We start from the raw sequence: 15,688 nt of genomic DNA, 5'->3' as shown, positions 1-15,688 counted from the left end.
AAAGAGTGCAGAGTTGAGCTGTGTTAGCTAATCCATGTGAATTCTGTGGATCTGCTTTGTTCTCAGGTGCCTCTTCTGTGACAAATCAGGCATATTACTGCAGTAAGATGCAGTGACATCCAAAAGGGATCCTGACTAATGGATAGATGTGTGTTTCATTACAGTTCCCAGATAAATGCTGAGACGTTTATATCGTGACTTTACTGCTCAATATGGAAATGCTGTGTTCTGGAGGTCTCTTTGCAGTACAGGCCCTGGATATGCCATTAATCTTCCAGCACCCACCAATGCCACTTTCAGATAAAGCCGTCAGCGTTTCTGTTACAGAGATTTGGTGTTCTGGGATTTTCACATCAGCACTCTGGATTAAAGCAACTTCACAGAAGGATTCAGAGATGAGAGCACCAAAACCAAACATGGAAACTAAAACAGATCTAAATTCATAGGGTGGCCCTAAAGTTCTGAGTATGTAAGATAGTACTTTGCCAGTTCATGTGCTGCTTTTGCTCTCTGAACAAATATGTTTGTTTTTCTGTGTTAAAAAGCCTCCGTTTTTTAAAGAGGAAACAAGACTGGGCCTACTTAGATCTTCTTAACCTGGTGAAAGAAGAGAAGATGAGCTAGGGAAGAAATCTCAGCAAAGTTTAGTTGTGCCTTTGCCGTCAGCAAGGGACTTACTTCTGGTGCCCTTTCTTCTAACCGGGGCCAGCTCCCAAATAAACTGAAGTACTGAATAAATGCTTTATCACAGAATCACATAATCACAGAATGTTAGGGATTGGAACGGACCTCAAAGGATCCTCTAGTCCAATCCCCCTGCCAGAGCAGGACCACCTAGATCAGATCACACAAGAACGCATCCAGACGGGTTTTGAACATCTCCAGAGAAGGAGACTCCACAACCTCTCTGGGCAGCCTGTTCCATAGTTTATGAGCAAGATCAGTAAGAGTAAAACGTTAGTGCATAGTTGCTGTTAATTAACTCGGTGAAATAAAATAGCTCAATTCCTATCATGTGAATCAGGAACGTAGAAAGTCTGGGCCTTGAAGGGGTGCAGGGAAGGTGAAGGTTTGTGGTCACCAGACTGTCTGACGGAGCTAAGCCTCGATTTTTGTACAGGATGCAGAATAAAAAGGGAGTGAGTCCCTTGAATGTCTATGAGGCAATAAGCCTGCAGATCTTTAATACCATCATTTGATGCCAGAGAACTGCCACAAATCAAGTTAGGAAATCTGTGTATCCTTTTTCCCTTACTTTGTCCCTATCTGCACAGTTCTTAATGGAGAGCAGCATTGCTGTGGACATGCACAGTAGAATCAAGCCTTTGCTGAGCCATTGGTGAAATATTGAGATATTACTTTCTGAGCAGTAATAAAATAGACTGATAGTAGATGTTAAGCCTTCCGGCTTCTGAATGTCTGTGGAGCGCATGACCAGCAAATCCAAATCAGATTTAGACAGCCTGGAGGGACTGTCAGTAAAACTTCATTTGCGGCATAACCTTTGTGCTCTCACTTCAGTGGGTGTTCGGAGCTGAGGAGCTTGTTTCAAATGCCTACAACCTGGACTGCAGTCTGCACCCATCATCCCAGGAAAAGTTGCACCACTTTTCTGAGTGCTGAAAGTCTGACTTCCAAGCAAAAGGAGAGAAGAGTGAGGTTTTTTTTTTCAGGTCCAAACAGTACAAACAGGAAAGCTGGACTAACTCACGGGGTGAAAATGTGTAGGGGTAGGGTCACTTTCTCTGCAGCCATCTCTCATGGTTCTTACAATATGTGTTTGTTAATACAGTCTGGCATTTTGTTGGCAATATCTTCTCGTTACAGAATGTTTCATTTTCACGTGCTTTGGCTTTATTTAGTTCTCTACTGTTCATGACAAAGGTGATTTTGTGTCTCAAATCCCTTTGAATGCAGTGTTGTAACTCTCGTTTAGTCATAGAATACCTCCTTCTGTATGCTTCACTGGCAAGTGTTTTTTTTCCCCATAGACTTATTCTGAAGAGATCCAAAGATGACACTTCTAGTGGGCCATTGTCTTTAATGATCAGATGTCCAAGAGGAGCACATCTAAGTAGCTGATCGATTACACATCTCAAAGTTACCTCTCAGACTTGCACACTGGTACGTGATCAGCTTTCCTGGCTGTACTGTCCCAGGATTGTCTGTAGAAGCCAACTAAATTTCACACTTAGAGCAGGTGCATCGATTCAGCATGGCATAGTCTTTCCAGACTCTGTATGACACTAACATCAAATGTCAGGCATTAAAAACGTGTGACATTTCCCACATTAAAAGTGACTGATCCTGTACAAACAAAATCCCTGTGATATATGGTATTCAATACTTGAATACAGTGTTAGAGCAGAGACAATATAAAGTCGGTATGATTCATGATAAAATAAAATTTAAGTTACTGAGATATAATGTTTTGGCATTATCAAAATGCAGGAGAAAGTAGAATCAGAATGCTTCTACTTTTCTATCTAAAATTGTGTAAAAACTGATGGCACTCCTGCAAATCATTTTGATGACATTGTCTTTATTGAGAGAAATCAGTTCTATCTGTTCTTTTGACACTTTCTCTTCCAGAAAAACAAAGATTTGTTTCTTTTCCCTGGTGATAAGTATATCTCTGCTACTCACCCTCCTTCTCTAAAGCTTTAAAAGAGAAAAACCCATCCTCTGTCTTTCTAAAAGCCAGTGTTTACTGTTGATGAGAAGTTGCAGGAACAGTCAGGGCTTTGAGCAGAAATGCCCATGTTGCTCTGTGGTTGGAGAGCATCCAGCGACTTCCCTGTTGCAGCAGCATGCACAAGAAGGAAAATATTGTGTATCCTTCAGTTTTCCTAATAGTAAAATCCCAGCTTTAGATACCTCTAAGATAACTGGCATTACCTTCTAGTCCCAACAGATTGTCACAGCAAAAGCTCCATGTGCTGCAGTGCATCAGTAACATTTCAGCTCACTGTCACGGGTTGCTTGTGGAAGAAGTGCCTTCTTCCCTGGTGGGCTTCAAACCTTGCCTGGTGGAAAGAAAGGATGCAGAATGGAGTGACTGCTTCCTCATGCAGTCAGCTTTGCATGCAGGAGACTTATTGCCGCGATGTTGTTCAGGCCTTCCCAGCCATCTTCTCTCCAACATGTCAGGGAGTTTTCATTTCCCTTCTCTTCTCCAAATAACAATGGAGGAGAATGTGCCTACCCACGTACTGCTCCTTTTGAAACCCACATCAAGCCAGCTGTAACTGTAACACGTCAGTAGACAATGTTGTATGTGTCCTTTGAGTGGGCAGACAAATGGAAGGTTTTCTGAGGAAATCTATCGTGCCCAAAGTACAAAGTGGCAGAACCATAGGGAGTTAAACTGGTGTTTGGTAAGTGATCCTGGAGGATAATTTATTATTTTCTGGCAAACACTTAAGGGAAGACATAGCCATGAGGACTCAGCTGCAGAACTTGAACAGCTCTCATTGCAAATTGGCATAAAGATGTTCACTTCATGATTCTTTACGATAGCATTCCTTGTATACTCTGTGAGACCCACTGGTTTACATGCTCAGTTGCCTGTATACAAGCTGAGGGGGCCTTGCTTTCCTCATTGCATCTACAAATAGGATTTACATGCATGAAGAAGGATGTGCTCCACAGGTTTTATTCCTGGAGGCAACAAAATCCATGAGGTTTAGCAATGCAGACAAGTCCAATGGGTATCTTGAACGTAACTTTTGTTTTGCATGCTAGAGGTCTAATAAAAAAAAGCATAGAGGAGTAGATACACTGATTCACCCACTGTGTGGGTTGGAAGAAATAAAGGAGAAAGTGTTCAGTGCTCTCAGAAACAGGGTATTGCAAATACAAAATTATTGGAAGGGGATTTCTTAATACTTTCCTGGGAGCAGTTGTCCCTGTGCCTCAAGATTTATGTCATTCGTAATGGGGCTTTTCAGTAAGACAGTGTAATTTAACAGTAATATCCAGAGTTCTAGTAGAAAATTATTAGGAAATAAATGAAAAGGGCTTAGTCATTTGCAGTAGCAAACTTCAGGGCAACTTGCTGCCTTATAATTCTTAAGGGCAAGGAAGAAATTTTCCCTGAGAGCAAACCCAGCCAATTACAGGATTTCTTTTGCTGGAATAGGCTGTGGTGAAGCTGATAAAGACCAGATAGTTCATGAACTTAGGTTTGATACGCTGAGATAACTTGGTGTTCTTTTGGCTTCTGCATTTCTTCTGTGTTCTGTATTATATTTTCATATCCTCATTTCTAATAACTAACATTTTTGAAGACTTAAAAAAAAAAAAAAGCAAAACCAAGGAACGCCATTGACCTGTGCAATTCAACTGAAACGCTAGGAGATTTTTCCTCTGTGCCTGAGTAGTCCCAGTTGGAATGACTAACTGCTGATTTGTTTGTTTTTTCAATTACTTCTGTCACGATGCAGAGGTCAGCAGGACCAGAGCATGTATGTGTGAAGACAACCAGAAAAGAAATAGCTCCTCCTGACCCTTAACCATGTGCAAATCAGACTGGCTGGCACTATTCTCGGAGAGACTTAAGAAACATGATACTAGAGATTATCGCTGTGTTTTGAAATGATGACCTTGCTGTTACAGGCTGTATCACTGACTGTACTAGACACATCTTGACGTTTTTGTGCCACATTTCCCTCCTAATAGGGATGTTAGCTGAAGTCCAACTTTAAATTCAACTTAGATCTAAGCTTTGGTGAGAGAGAACCAACTGTGAGAAACTCTACCTGGCTGCCAGATCTGAACATCGTTCCTTCTCTGTCCCAGTATCTAGGAAGCCTGAAAATTTCCTAAACAGGGCTAAACTCACAGCGAGGAGTACAGGTCTTGCTTTTAAGTCCCTCTGGTGAGAACTATGTTCTTGATGGTTAACTTGAGGAGACGTCCCTGGCTATCTGTTTTTCAAGCTTTCGTTAGGGTGAGCCTTTTCAAATTACCTTTCAGTGACTTTGCTCAGGAGTTGTTTGTTTTGAATAGTGATGGTATAACCTTTCTTCATTGTAAAACACGGGCATCTGGGACATCTAGTATGTTTTAGTCAAACTCAAATTGTCATCTTGTTTCTGCTAAGTCTTGGGTAGTGATTGAATCTTAGGAGAAAAGAAGTACAGAAAGAATAAAATTCTTAAACAGTGATGGGTTAGCTCAGCACAAATACTTTTTCTACTTGAAGGGAATGGGGCCTTGAATGGTGCCTCTATCTGGATTCACAACGCAGATCTCTGCTGGAGGATCAAAGGCAATAGAGATAATGCGAGCACATTGGATTTGTAACATCGTACTGTTTTAGCACTTTTTTTCCTGAGATCATACTTCCATGATGTTGTTTTCTTTTACTAGTAGGATCTTGAAAACCAGTCAGACATTAAAGGAGAGGTAACATGGGATTAGGATTTCTCCTTATCATGCATAAGAGTTGGTAGTAGAATTACAGTTGCACCAGCAACGAGCAAGCAAAATACAAGACAGGAATGTTTGGAATTGTGCCAAGGCCAGGTACCACACACATAAGCTGTGGAATCGCTGCACCTCTTGGCCGATGATTCAGGGAGCAAGTCAGCAGTGCCAGCCATCTGTTGAGTTGTTCCTTTTTGTCCATTGGGCTCTCACTTCACAAATTGATAAGAAGAAAAAATCCAAAAACTTTGAAGGATCTCTGATTTGTAACCTCTGAGAGTGCTTTACAGCATAAGCGGGAATTTGATGTTTTCCAGACAATGACCCCAAACATGTAACAGTGGTAGTCAGCGAGAAATAGATTAGCACTTGAATGAAACTTTGGAAGAGAAGTAATAATCTATTTGTTTTTGGTAAAGGTGTTACATTTGTGTGATGTGAAAAAAAAACAGTGGCAATAAATAACTCATTTTTCTTTAAGCAGATCACCAAACCATGACCTCATTGATCTGAGCGAAACAAGCTCAGATACCAATGAAACTACTTGGTAACCGTTATGTGAAGTGTGAAATTTAGCCAGGAATAAATTTATAAAATTATCATAAAGAGAGAGGAAAACAATCAAGTGCGTCTGAAAGCTGATAACAGCACGTTCTTATAGTATTTGGTAGTGAATCTGGTAGTGCATTAATTGCTGTGGACCTTCAGATGGACAAAGACAGTTAGTGAGGTAGTTATTGCTGTTATTGCTTTAACTCAGAACAGCAAAGATGAATGTAAGAGTTGACCTACAGAGTCCTGTAATCAGTATTTCAGTGAGTCAAGGAAAATGTCATTAAAACAGCCAGAGTGTCTAAGTACATTGGAAGAGATCTAAGTCTGAGCTGTGCTGTTACCTGAGCACTGCTTTGATAAATACACTTCCAAGATTTTGGTTCTACCACCATAGTCGTAGTCCCAAGACCAAAGTCTTAGAATGTAATAAAAACCTCAACATTTAATGAAAAATGAACCTACAATTAAAAAAAAAGAGCAAATCCGCTTGTATAAATATGCGGTTCAAATTTAGGGATTTTTTTTGATCTAGTAGGTATAAAATACTCAGCCACTTTGCTGCCTCCTTCCTCTTTATAAGAAAACCAGTAAATGAGGGGGGAAGGTTTCATGTATACTTGAGACAAATTTTTTTTTACTTGACTCTTTTAGCAAACCACCCCCCACTTAGCAGAAACACAAATACCAAAAAAGTTTTTTCCAAAGTTATACGTATTTCCTCTAATTTGAGTTCAGCCTTAGGGCTGATGAGTTGTCTTGAACCCAAAACAAAATGAAAAATAATTTAGGGATTGAGGCTTCAATATCAAATGTCCTTCTTATTCATTTCTTTATATCCTTCCTTTTTCCCTCTTGTCCTTGCTTCGAAGCCGAGCCAAACTCACAATTTTGCTTGCTTTTGTCTTGAGATCTGTTAAACTCCCTTGGTTTTCCATGTGGTTTTCTATTGGATTCTAAGCTGGCTTTGGTTTGTGGTTCCGAGCCAGTTCCAGATGGCCTGGGGATTACAGATGCCTTGCCACCAGAACAAAGGAAACTGCTTTGTGAACTCTGGCAAAGCTAAACCATCTTCACGTTTCCAGTCGAGAGAGTAGGTCCAGGTTACAACTAGTCCCTTGAAACAGGGAATTACAAATCTTAGTTTCAGTGTGAAAACATAAGACACTTAAATTTTTATATTTTTTTTTGTACTATGGAGTGATCCTTTTCTTCCCGCTTCTTGTTCCCCATATGACCACTGCTACCTCCTGTAGAAATGAAATCCCTTGGAAATCGATTCCCCTGGAAAATGAATGGTTTGGAAACCTTTCAGAAAAGGCAAATGATTAAAAGACCCACTTTGAGACTTACGGGCTCATTTCCTTCACATGTGAAAAGTGGGCTGTCTGCAATCTCCCCAGTTCATTTGAGTTCCAGTATTTTCTATCATTCTCTACTCATACACAACTCTTCTTACCTGGCCTCACAATACTGAGATCATGACTGCAAGCCCTCCAGCATCGTCCTCATCCACCTGGAAGATGCTTCCTTTTTATTGCCTTCAGCCACTGATTTTGACAGCAAAACCCGGGTTACCAGCTTTGTTATTGTTATCTATTCTTCATGTGTTCTGGCTTTTATCATTAAACATGATCATACAACCTTTCCTGCCAGTCTGCAAACTGCTGGGAGCGTTGACATCCCCCACCAAGCTCCATGACCATGTACTGCAAACAAAATTGGATCCTTTTTATAATTCGTAGGCCATCTGTTTAGCCTTTAAAAGAAGAAAAGCAATAAATGTAGGATTCTTGCTAGTTAATCTTCACACTTTAAAAAGAAAATAAATTAAAAAAGACCCTTACCATAAACAACTTAAATGCAGCTCATCGAGGAGCACCCTGTGGACACATAGGTCCTGAAAACAATTTGAAAGAAAGAGCTGGATCTCTCCCAGGACAGCAGCTTTATGGGCTTCCTGAGGGACCTCTGTAGGTGAGTTCCCATCACCTGAGTGATCTATGTGGTGGCCAGCGCCATAATATTCCTGTCTATTTACCAGGTGGTAAAAACAATGCTGTAGTGACCATTGACTGCTTTATGATTCCCTTCCTGAGTTTTCCCTCAAGCTGTCACCTTCTGGAGAGCCCCTGTATGCCCCAGGCCCCACAAGGAATGGAAGACAGTACGTTCCGATGTGCCAGGGAAACCAAACGCGTGTTTTTCTGCAAATTGCAGTTGAAATTATGAAGTTTTTTTCTGTGTAGGAAAACTAGCAGGTTCATCGACTAATTACCGCATAGAATGAACATGGTCAGTTCCATGGCAATCTTCAGGTTAAAACAAAGGGAAGCCCTGTCTCATAGTGTCTGAGCTGACAGAAAAACAGGAGCCATGGGAGTCTCCAAGAAGAAGTCAGCACAGACCCATCCTCTGCTCAGAGGACTGAGTGATGAAATCCTGGGGAACAGCTTGCCTGAGGAATGGCTCATGTCTTCCACAAACTTCAGCTCCCAGACTTCTACTTCAAAACTGAAAAAAACCAAACAGTGAGGCTGATCAAACTGCTGTTTCCTTTTGCACATGACTGAAATATACCTGTTATCCTGAACTGTCTAGATTAAAGGAAGGCTGCTGCTTCATTCACTGGAATTCCTGCAGAAGTTGCCCTTTTTTGAATTACCAGCAGCAGCACTAACGTGAGCGGCTGGTGAAGAAGCATCATAAAGCTCTCAAGTCTATTGCTGTTGGCTTGGTGAGGGCTTTCTTCATTGTGAGCCTGAATAGATTTATTGTCTCGGTCGTGCAGGGTGAACAAAAGTGATGGTGCTCACCAGGCACTTAGTTTTCTCAATTCTAATTGTAACTAATGAAAAGAATACTACATTTTTAGGTTGTGGTTCCAGGAAGCATAAATAGAAGTAGCCTCCAGCGCTGTTCAAAATACAATCTAAATAATGCAAGATTGTTAGCAGAAAATACAGCACTATTAAATAGCACCAAGTAATGGACAACTATTCAAAGTTGTTATTCTCGATTAGCCTGGGTCATTATTACTGAGCGCATGTGACCTTATTTGCACTCCGTAATACTCGTAGTCGTTCAGGAAACTTAAATAATCATTACTGATTAATTACTATCGATTATACTGAGTGGTTGTATCCATATTGGGGGGATTTTCAGTGCTGTATTAGGAAGCATTGAAACTTTCCAAATGCGTCTTGTTTCTATAAAAAAAAGGGAACCCTGTTCAAAAGCAAGCAGTTTGGGAGAAAGTTGACTTATGTTCCCTAAATCATCTGAGTATTTCTGAAAAGCTCACCCAAAATGATGCATTTTTTTCAGGCCAGAGAACTTTTGTTTGAGGTGAAATAATCCATTTTGTGCAGTTTGTGAGGATGAGACTTTTTTTGTAGCCTCTCAATTGAAACATGTCGTGGCAGCGTGCACAGTGAAAGTGAGGGACAGAGAAAATATCCACCGATTTTATTACGTAAATGGACAGGTGGCACTTTGAAGAGAAGGGAGTAGGAAAGGGGAAGTGTGTGGTTCTGCTGAAGGCATAACACGAACGATGCTGGAAACAGGAGGTTTCTGAAGATTGCCTGTTGATTTGCCTCGCTAATGCCTCTTTCTGCAAACACCTGCTCATGGCACACCTTTGACAAGAAGCCGTTTGCACAGTGTTTTGTCAGCACTTGTTTAGCATGAAGCTTAGAGCCATGATGGAGCGTCCCTATAGACCTTTTTATTTTCTTCCTAACTACAGGCTCGCCTGACAGAGTGTCATGTCAAAACGTTGCTTAGGAAAAGAATTGTTACGGAGCATGTTGGATTTTTTATTTTTTTTTAAATTAAAAGCATTGTTTTGAGTCTAATTGGAGGGAGTCAGCAGCCGGTGTCGTCAGTGGCAGGGTTTGACTGACGGATCACTTTCCAGGTGCACAGGGCAGTTTTTGTCTGCTGTGCCACCCTCTTGCCTCAACTAAACCAGTTTGCAGCAGAGCTGCGATGGAAGAGGCAGTGGCAAAGCAACAATATCTCCTGCAAGAGCTCTCTATAGCTCCCTTTGATGAGAGTAACCACCCAGCACGCCGGTTTTACTCCAAGCTTTTTTTGGTTGTGTCACAGTCAATTAAAATGACAAAATGATGCATGATGGGAGGAAGAGCCTCATTATATCATCGCTTGTACTTTGTAGTTTGCTTTTAAAGGGCTCTGTTTGCCATCACACCTAATGAAGGGCAGAAGCTGACAGTCTGGGTTGCAGTGATCCTCTGCAAAGTGCAAATGCTTCACAGTAACACCACGACAAACACCAGTTTGGTCTGTTGTTTTTGTTGTTGTTGTGTGTCTGATAGTTCTGTTAAAGATGCCAATCTGAAGGAATTTAATTTAATCCTGTTTTCCTGATTGTGAGGCACAGGAGCTGGGCTGGTCGTGTTTATTCTACCCTGATATTAAGAAAACAAGGTGTAGCTTGCAGTCTGCTTGCCCAGATTTCACTCTGTCAGGTTCTTTGCTGACAGAGCAGGCAGTGGTTTGAAGTGCTATGGGGTTACATTTTTCAAGATTTTAAGGCCAAACTGTATCTGTGTAACCACCAGTCTGACTCCTGGCATACCTGCTCCATCCTGTTGAGGGGGAATGGGAGAGAAGCTAGGTCGGCAGCTGGCAGCCAGCCCAGGTTGACCCACCAGAATATCACGTGCTGTAGGATTTTATATAGCAGTTCCTTCAAGGGGAGGAATGCTTCCTGCTTGATGTACTTTAGCATCCAGCACATAACCCTTCTTCTCAAGCATATAGCACTGTGTACTGGAGTGAAATCTCCTGAAGGTGGGAGAGAAAAAGGAAGAGGAGGACTGTGTATGACACATGGAGGAAATGGGACAGTGTATCCTGACCAACATTTGAGATGTCAACAGGTTCCTGTGTTCATAGTCTTGCAAGCTCAAAAGAGCTGCTATGCTGGGTTAGATCACTTGTCAAAAAAACTTCTGCAGATTTCTTCATAGTAAATCAGAAGTGAGCCTTTATGTTTTCTAGTAATTCCTCTATGTTGGAAATGCACAGCATGACTGTCACTATTTGTGTTGCTGAAGTGTTTGTGAAGATGAGAGCTTAACAAAGAAATTTACTGTGCTGAAACAAGCATGGTAAAAAGGAGGTAGGATAAATGAAAATCTCTTCTTGTCCCTGCAGAAACTCAACATATTGCATGAAGGTGTCCATGTCCTTGACAGTAGCTGAGAATGAATCTGGGCTTTGCTACAACAGCAAGATCAGATATCTGGAAAAATCAGAAGTCACTAAGAGAAAAACAATCTCCTGTCCTGATATCGAGGATTACAAAACAGACAGTCAAGAGCCGGACGTGGTGTGGTACAAGGTAACTACTGCTGTCTTATAGCTATTGTGCTGAAACTATACAAAACTTCCACTGTTTTCAGTCTGAGGTGTAGAGATGACCTTTTCTGAGCCTGCACTGGTTTGTGACTGGTTGTCACGGTTTGACAAGCATGGTGCCTCTGTACTACTTTCCACTTTGGTGAGATGTCTCCCTACCTGATACTGTAGTAGAAACAAAGGGAGGCAACCTATGATGGAGCCAAAGGTGTATCAGCACCACCGGCTTCAGTAGTGCTACCCAATTAATTTTTATGAAGTCTGTCTGTAATTTCACCAGGGCTTGTTAATTTTTACCAAAGCCTGCTGGATAATTTCACAGAGATGCATTTACTTTTGCTGAAGTTCATTGAGTAATTTTACTGAGGTCTGTTAATTTTAACTGAAGTCTGTTAGATACTTTTACTGCTCAACTTGGCTGACTGTACCTTCTCCAAAGCCTGTCAAGTGTCGCACACCACTTTCAGCAGCGTGATGTGTTTCTGTAGCTCCCCAAGAAAACAGGAGAATGACTAAAATACAGGTCATCAGGCAGACATCATATGCCAAGACTGTATCAAGGTCTGGCAAATTTTAGTTGTTGTCTGGACTTTGGTCAAAGTCTGATATTTGAAAAGCCCTCAGGTATGAGTTCCTGCAAAAAACAACAGAGGAGAATAGAGAGCTGAGAATCAGAGGGAACATGAAATAGTTGGGCAAGAGGAAGAACTCAGTGAGGTCCATGAGAAAATAGAGTTCGGATTGTAGAGATAAAGGCAGAATGAGTTTAGGACAAACTTGATTCAGGTAATGAAGACAGAAACAAACTAGTTAAATCCCAAATTTTGAGTGCTTGATTTGCCAACCTTAATCACGTTATTTGAAGGTAGTTATTTTGTGTGAAATAAGTAATGTGTGCAGAGCTACAAAGAAGGTTGCATCAGAAAAGTGCAATTATAAAAGTTGTCATCGATTTGTATTTTTTACAGAAATCTCACATGTTCTATCTTATAGTAACAAAACATGTACCATAACCCACTGTTAGTAGAAACAAAGTTTTTCTTTCAGCCATTGAAGCTGTTTCTCTCAGCATATGGGTGGATCCCTTCAGTGCTTTTCATATATAAAATATATATATTGAGTTAAGTCTGAAATCTTTTAGAAAAGAGGGTACCAGAGAGAAGCTGTTTCTTGCCCTCTCTACCTAGGTGTTATGGAACACCAGATCAATGAAGATCTCCTTTTTGTGCAAGTGCACTCTGCAAAAATAGTCTGGCAGGAATAATCATCAGCTGCCAAGGAGCACAAGTCAGTCTAAGGAAGATGCATGTACAACCTCACATCGATGATGCTTTGTGCTGACCCAGAAAGGGAACAGAAGGGTCTTTGTTCCATATGCCCGCACGTATTGCTCACACAGGTTGTGTGACACAAAGCTGGAGTGTGACAGCTGACTGACAAGTCATCATCGTGGTGAAATTGAACAGAATTGATGTGGTTGGATGATAATGGTGAGACAATCGAAGCTGACAATCTTTAGTCTGGCTTGATGATGAAAAGAGACATTAGTGGAATAACCTACTACATTTACCTCCTTATCCACAATTAACAGTCAGGTGCTATCAGTTCAGTTCTTAGACAACACCTCTGTTATCTGGACCTGAGCCAGGAAACTCAGTAGTGTGAAATGTCAGTATTAATGTTATGCAAAAGATATATATGTCAGCTTATCCCTTGAAATGTATTTCTGAAACGAAGTTTTGGAAAAATATTCTAGAGGATATTGTGGCACTAACTGTTAATAGAAGTCTGCCTATTCAAAAGAGCGTAAGTTCAGTTTCTAGAAAAGATGTGATTGCTTGAATTTCAAAATAATATGATGAGACTGGAGTAACCCCTACAAACCACAATCTGAGACAAGATCATGCTGTGTGAGGCAACATGTGTAACTAAAAGCAGATCCCTTCTCCTGAAGAATAATGTAAAGTGATACTCCGCTGTAGCATTGGACCCTCACTTTGTGAAGAAGGCATCTGTTTCCAGTCATAGCACGAAGGATCCTTCAGTTTTTCCCCTCTACCTTTGTGATGGAGTTTGACGTGTATATGAAGGTGCAGTCAGGTTGCCCAGAGAAGTTGTAGATGCCCCATCCCTGGAAGTGTTCAAGGCCAGGTTGGATGAGGCTTTGGGCAACCTGGTGTAGTGGAGGGTTTCCCTGCCCATGGCGGGGGGGTTGGAACGAGATGATCTTTGAGGTCCCTTCCAACCCAAACCATTGTATGATTCTATGATTCTATGATCTTCTTGTGTAAATCTGCTCCAGAGGCACTGGGGGGAGGACAATTCCTTTTCATTATGCTGAAATATTTAGAGAAGATTTTCAGCCAGAGGGAGAGCATAAGTTGTCCAAACCAGAAATAAATATGAGGAAGTCCTCGAGGTTCCTTCGTTATACCTTTGGCTGAAAAGAGAAATCCCTGTGTTCAAGAGAACCTGCCAGTTCACCGGTAGTCTGGGAGTTTGGACTTACGACTGATGAAATACCATCAAACAGGACAGTAATGGTGCAAGCTCACCGTGTGCAGGACTCGCCCTGCCTTCCTTGTCTATGTGGAGGGATTAATGAATCTGAGCCAATAATTGCATCAATTTACAGGGAGTTAACTGTAATTTAAACATACTCTTAAAATAATTATGCCTGAATAGATTTTCACATGCACACCCAACAAGTAATAAAACATTTGCTAGGAGGATTTGTTTTAACTTCACTCCTGGCTAGAATTACCCTGCGTGAAATATTTATTTTTAAAGATTTCCACAATTAATGCCATTGATATACACACAGCATTGTTACACCTCTTAGAACTATTTTAACAAGAAGTACAAGGATTTTTTTTTTTTAGTAACTGTATGTGTCAAGGCATGATTGAATGAATGGGATTTAACAGTAAGAGCAGTTTCATGAAAAATCAACTGGCAGAGGAAAAAGGTATATTACATCTAGAATGTAGAGTCTTAATCCATTTTCACCATCACTTTTCTACTACTGGGTTGAAGGAAGGGCTGTGAAAACAATCAAAATTTCAGGTGAAGGACAGGTAGTTGTTATCTACCCTACAAAAAAATAGAGTTGTTGAGGTGCTGCCATTTAAATTTCAAGAAAGAGAAAAAGAAGCATAGTAGTGCACGACTTAGTTATTGGGGGGAAAAAAACCCACAAAATATTTAAGATATCTAAGGAGAATAAATAGGCTAGAAAAAGGAACTTTCGGATTCTTCTAGCAGGCAAGCATGGTGCAAAAGCAGAAAAGAGCAATTAGTTGATTAAACAAGTAACAGTCATACTTCAGCATACATTGAGCACTTACCTTTCTAGAGAAATCAGCAGACCTCCAACAGTAAAATCTAGATTGTTTTCGCAATATGAAGACTAGTTAGATTTTTTTTTAAAAAAAATTGTTTCTTTCTTGGCCATTTTTGATGTTTAAAATACAAATCATTATGATTTTCCAGCTTCTTCCCTTTTTTGCTTTTATTTTTGTGTATTGAACAAAATGTGAAAAACAGGCAGAATACCAGGCATTTTGAACATATGTTTAGAAAGCCTGCATAGTCAGTAGAAGAAAAATTAATTAGCTAAAATTTGGGAAAGAAAGGCTTATAAATAATTTTTAATATGAAATATTTTAAGTAGATACAAAAAGAAACAATTAGGAAATTAGTGATACATTTCCAATGTGACAATTCCTCTCTGTAAAACCACAATATGGACCACGACACAGTGGAGTTCAAGATCCATGGGGCAGCAAGGAAACCATTCAGCAAGCTCTGTACCCTAGACTTCAAGAAGGCGGACTTCGGCCTCTTGAAGCACCTGATGGGCAAAGTGCCGTGGGAGGCGGCCCTGGAGGGACAAGGGGCCCAGGAAAGTTGGTCCACATTCAAGGAGCACCTTCTCCAAGCTCAGCAGAGGTGCATCCCGACGAAGAACAAGTCGGGCAAAAAGACCAGGAGGCCGGCGTGGATGAGCAAGGAGCTCCTGGACCAACTGAAAATGAAGAGGTTAGCCTACAGAGGGTGGAAGCGGAGACAGATAGCCTGGGAGGAATACAGAGAAGCTGTAAGAGTGACCAGGGATCAAGTGAGGAAGGCTAAAGCCCTAAAGGAATTGAATTTGGCAAGGGATATAAAAAGCAACAAGAAATGCTTCTATAGGTATGTAGGGGACAAAAGGAAGTCCAAGGAGAACATAGGCCCCCTCCGGAAGGATACTGGTGCTCTGGTTACCCGGGACATAGAGAAGGCTGAGGTACTCAATGAATTTTTTGCCTCAGTC

The 15,688-nt window shown here is 41.0% G+C and overlaps 1 protein-coding gene across 2 annotated transcripts in view; it reads left to right on the top strand.

The window, feature by feature from the left end:
* The window catches only part of IL1RAPL2 (interleukin 1 receptor accessory protein like 2), a 391,662-nt gene that overhangs the window by 194,362 nt on the left and 181,612 nt on the right, over positions 1-15,688 (top strand). For both annotated transcript variants that reach the window (XM_086619725.1, XM_086619726.1), the window contains exon 3: positions 11,170-11,356. In XM_086619725.1, the coding sequence (XP_086475851.1) occupies positions 11,170-11,356 (187 nt within the window). The remainder of the gene's footprint in view (positions 1-11,169; positions 11,357-15,688) is intronic.

Source organism: Tauraco erythrolophus, chromosome 13 (assembly GCF_009769465.1).
Source record: "Tauraco erythrolophus isolate bTauEry1 chromosome 13, bTauEry1.pri, whole genome shotgun sequence".
Classification (NCBI taxonomy): Eukaryota; Metazoa; Chordata; class Aves; order Musophagiformes; family Musophagidae; genus Tauraco; species Tauraco erythrolophus.
The sequence above is the reverse complement of the archived record's forward strand: the minus strand, read 5'-3'. Positions and strand labels throughout refer to the sequence as shown.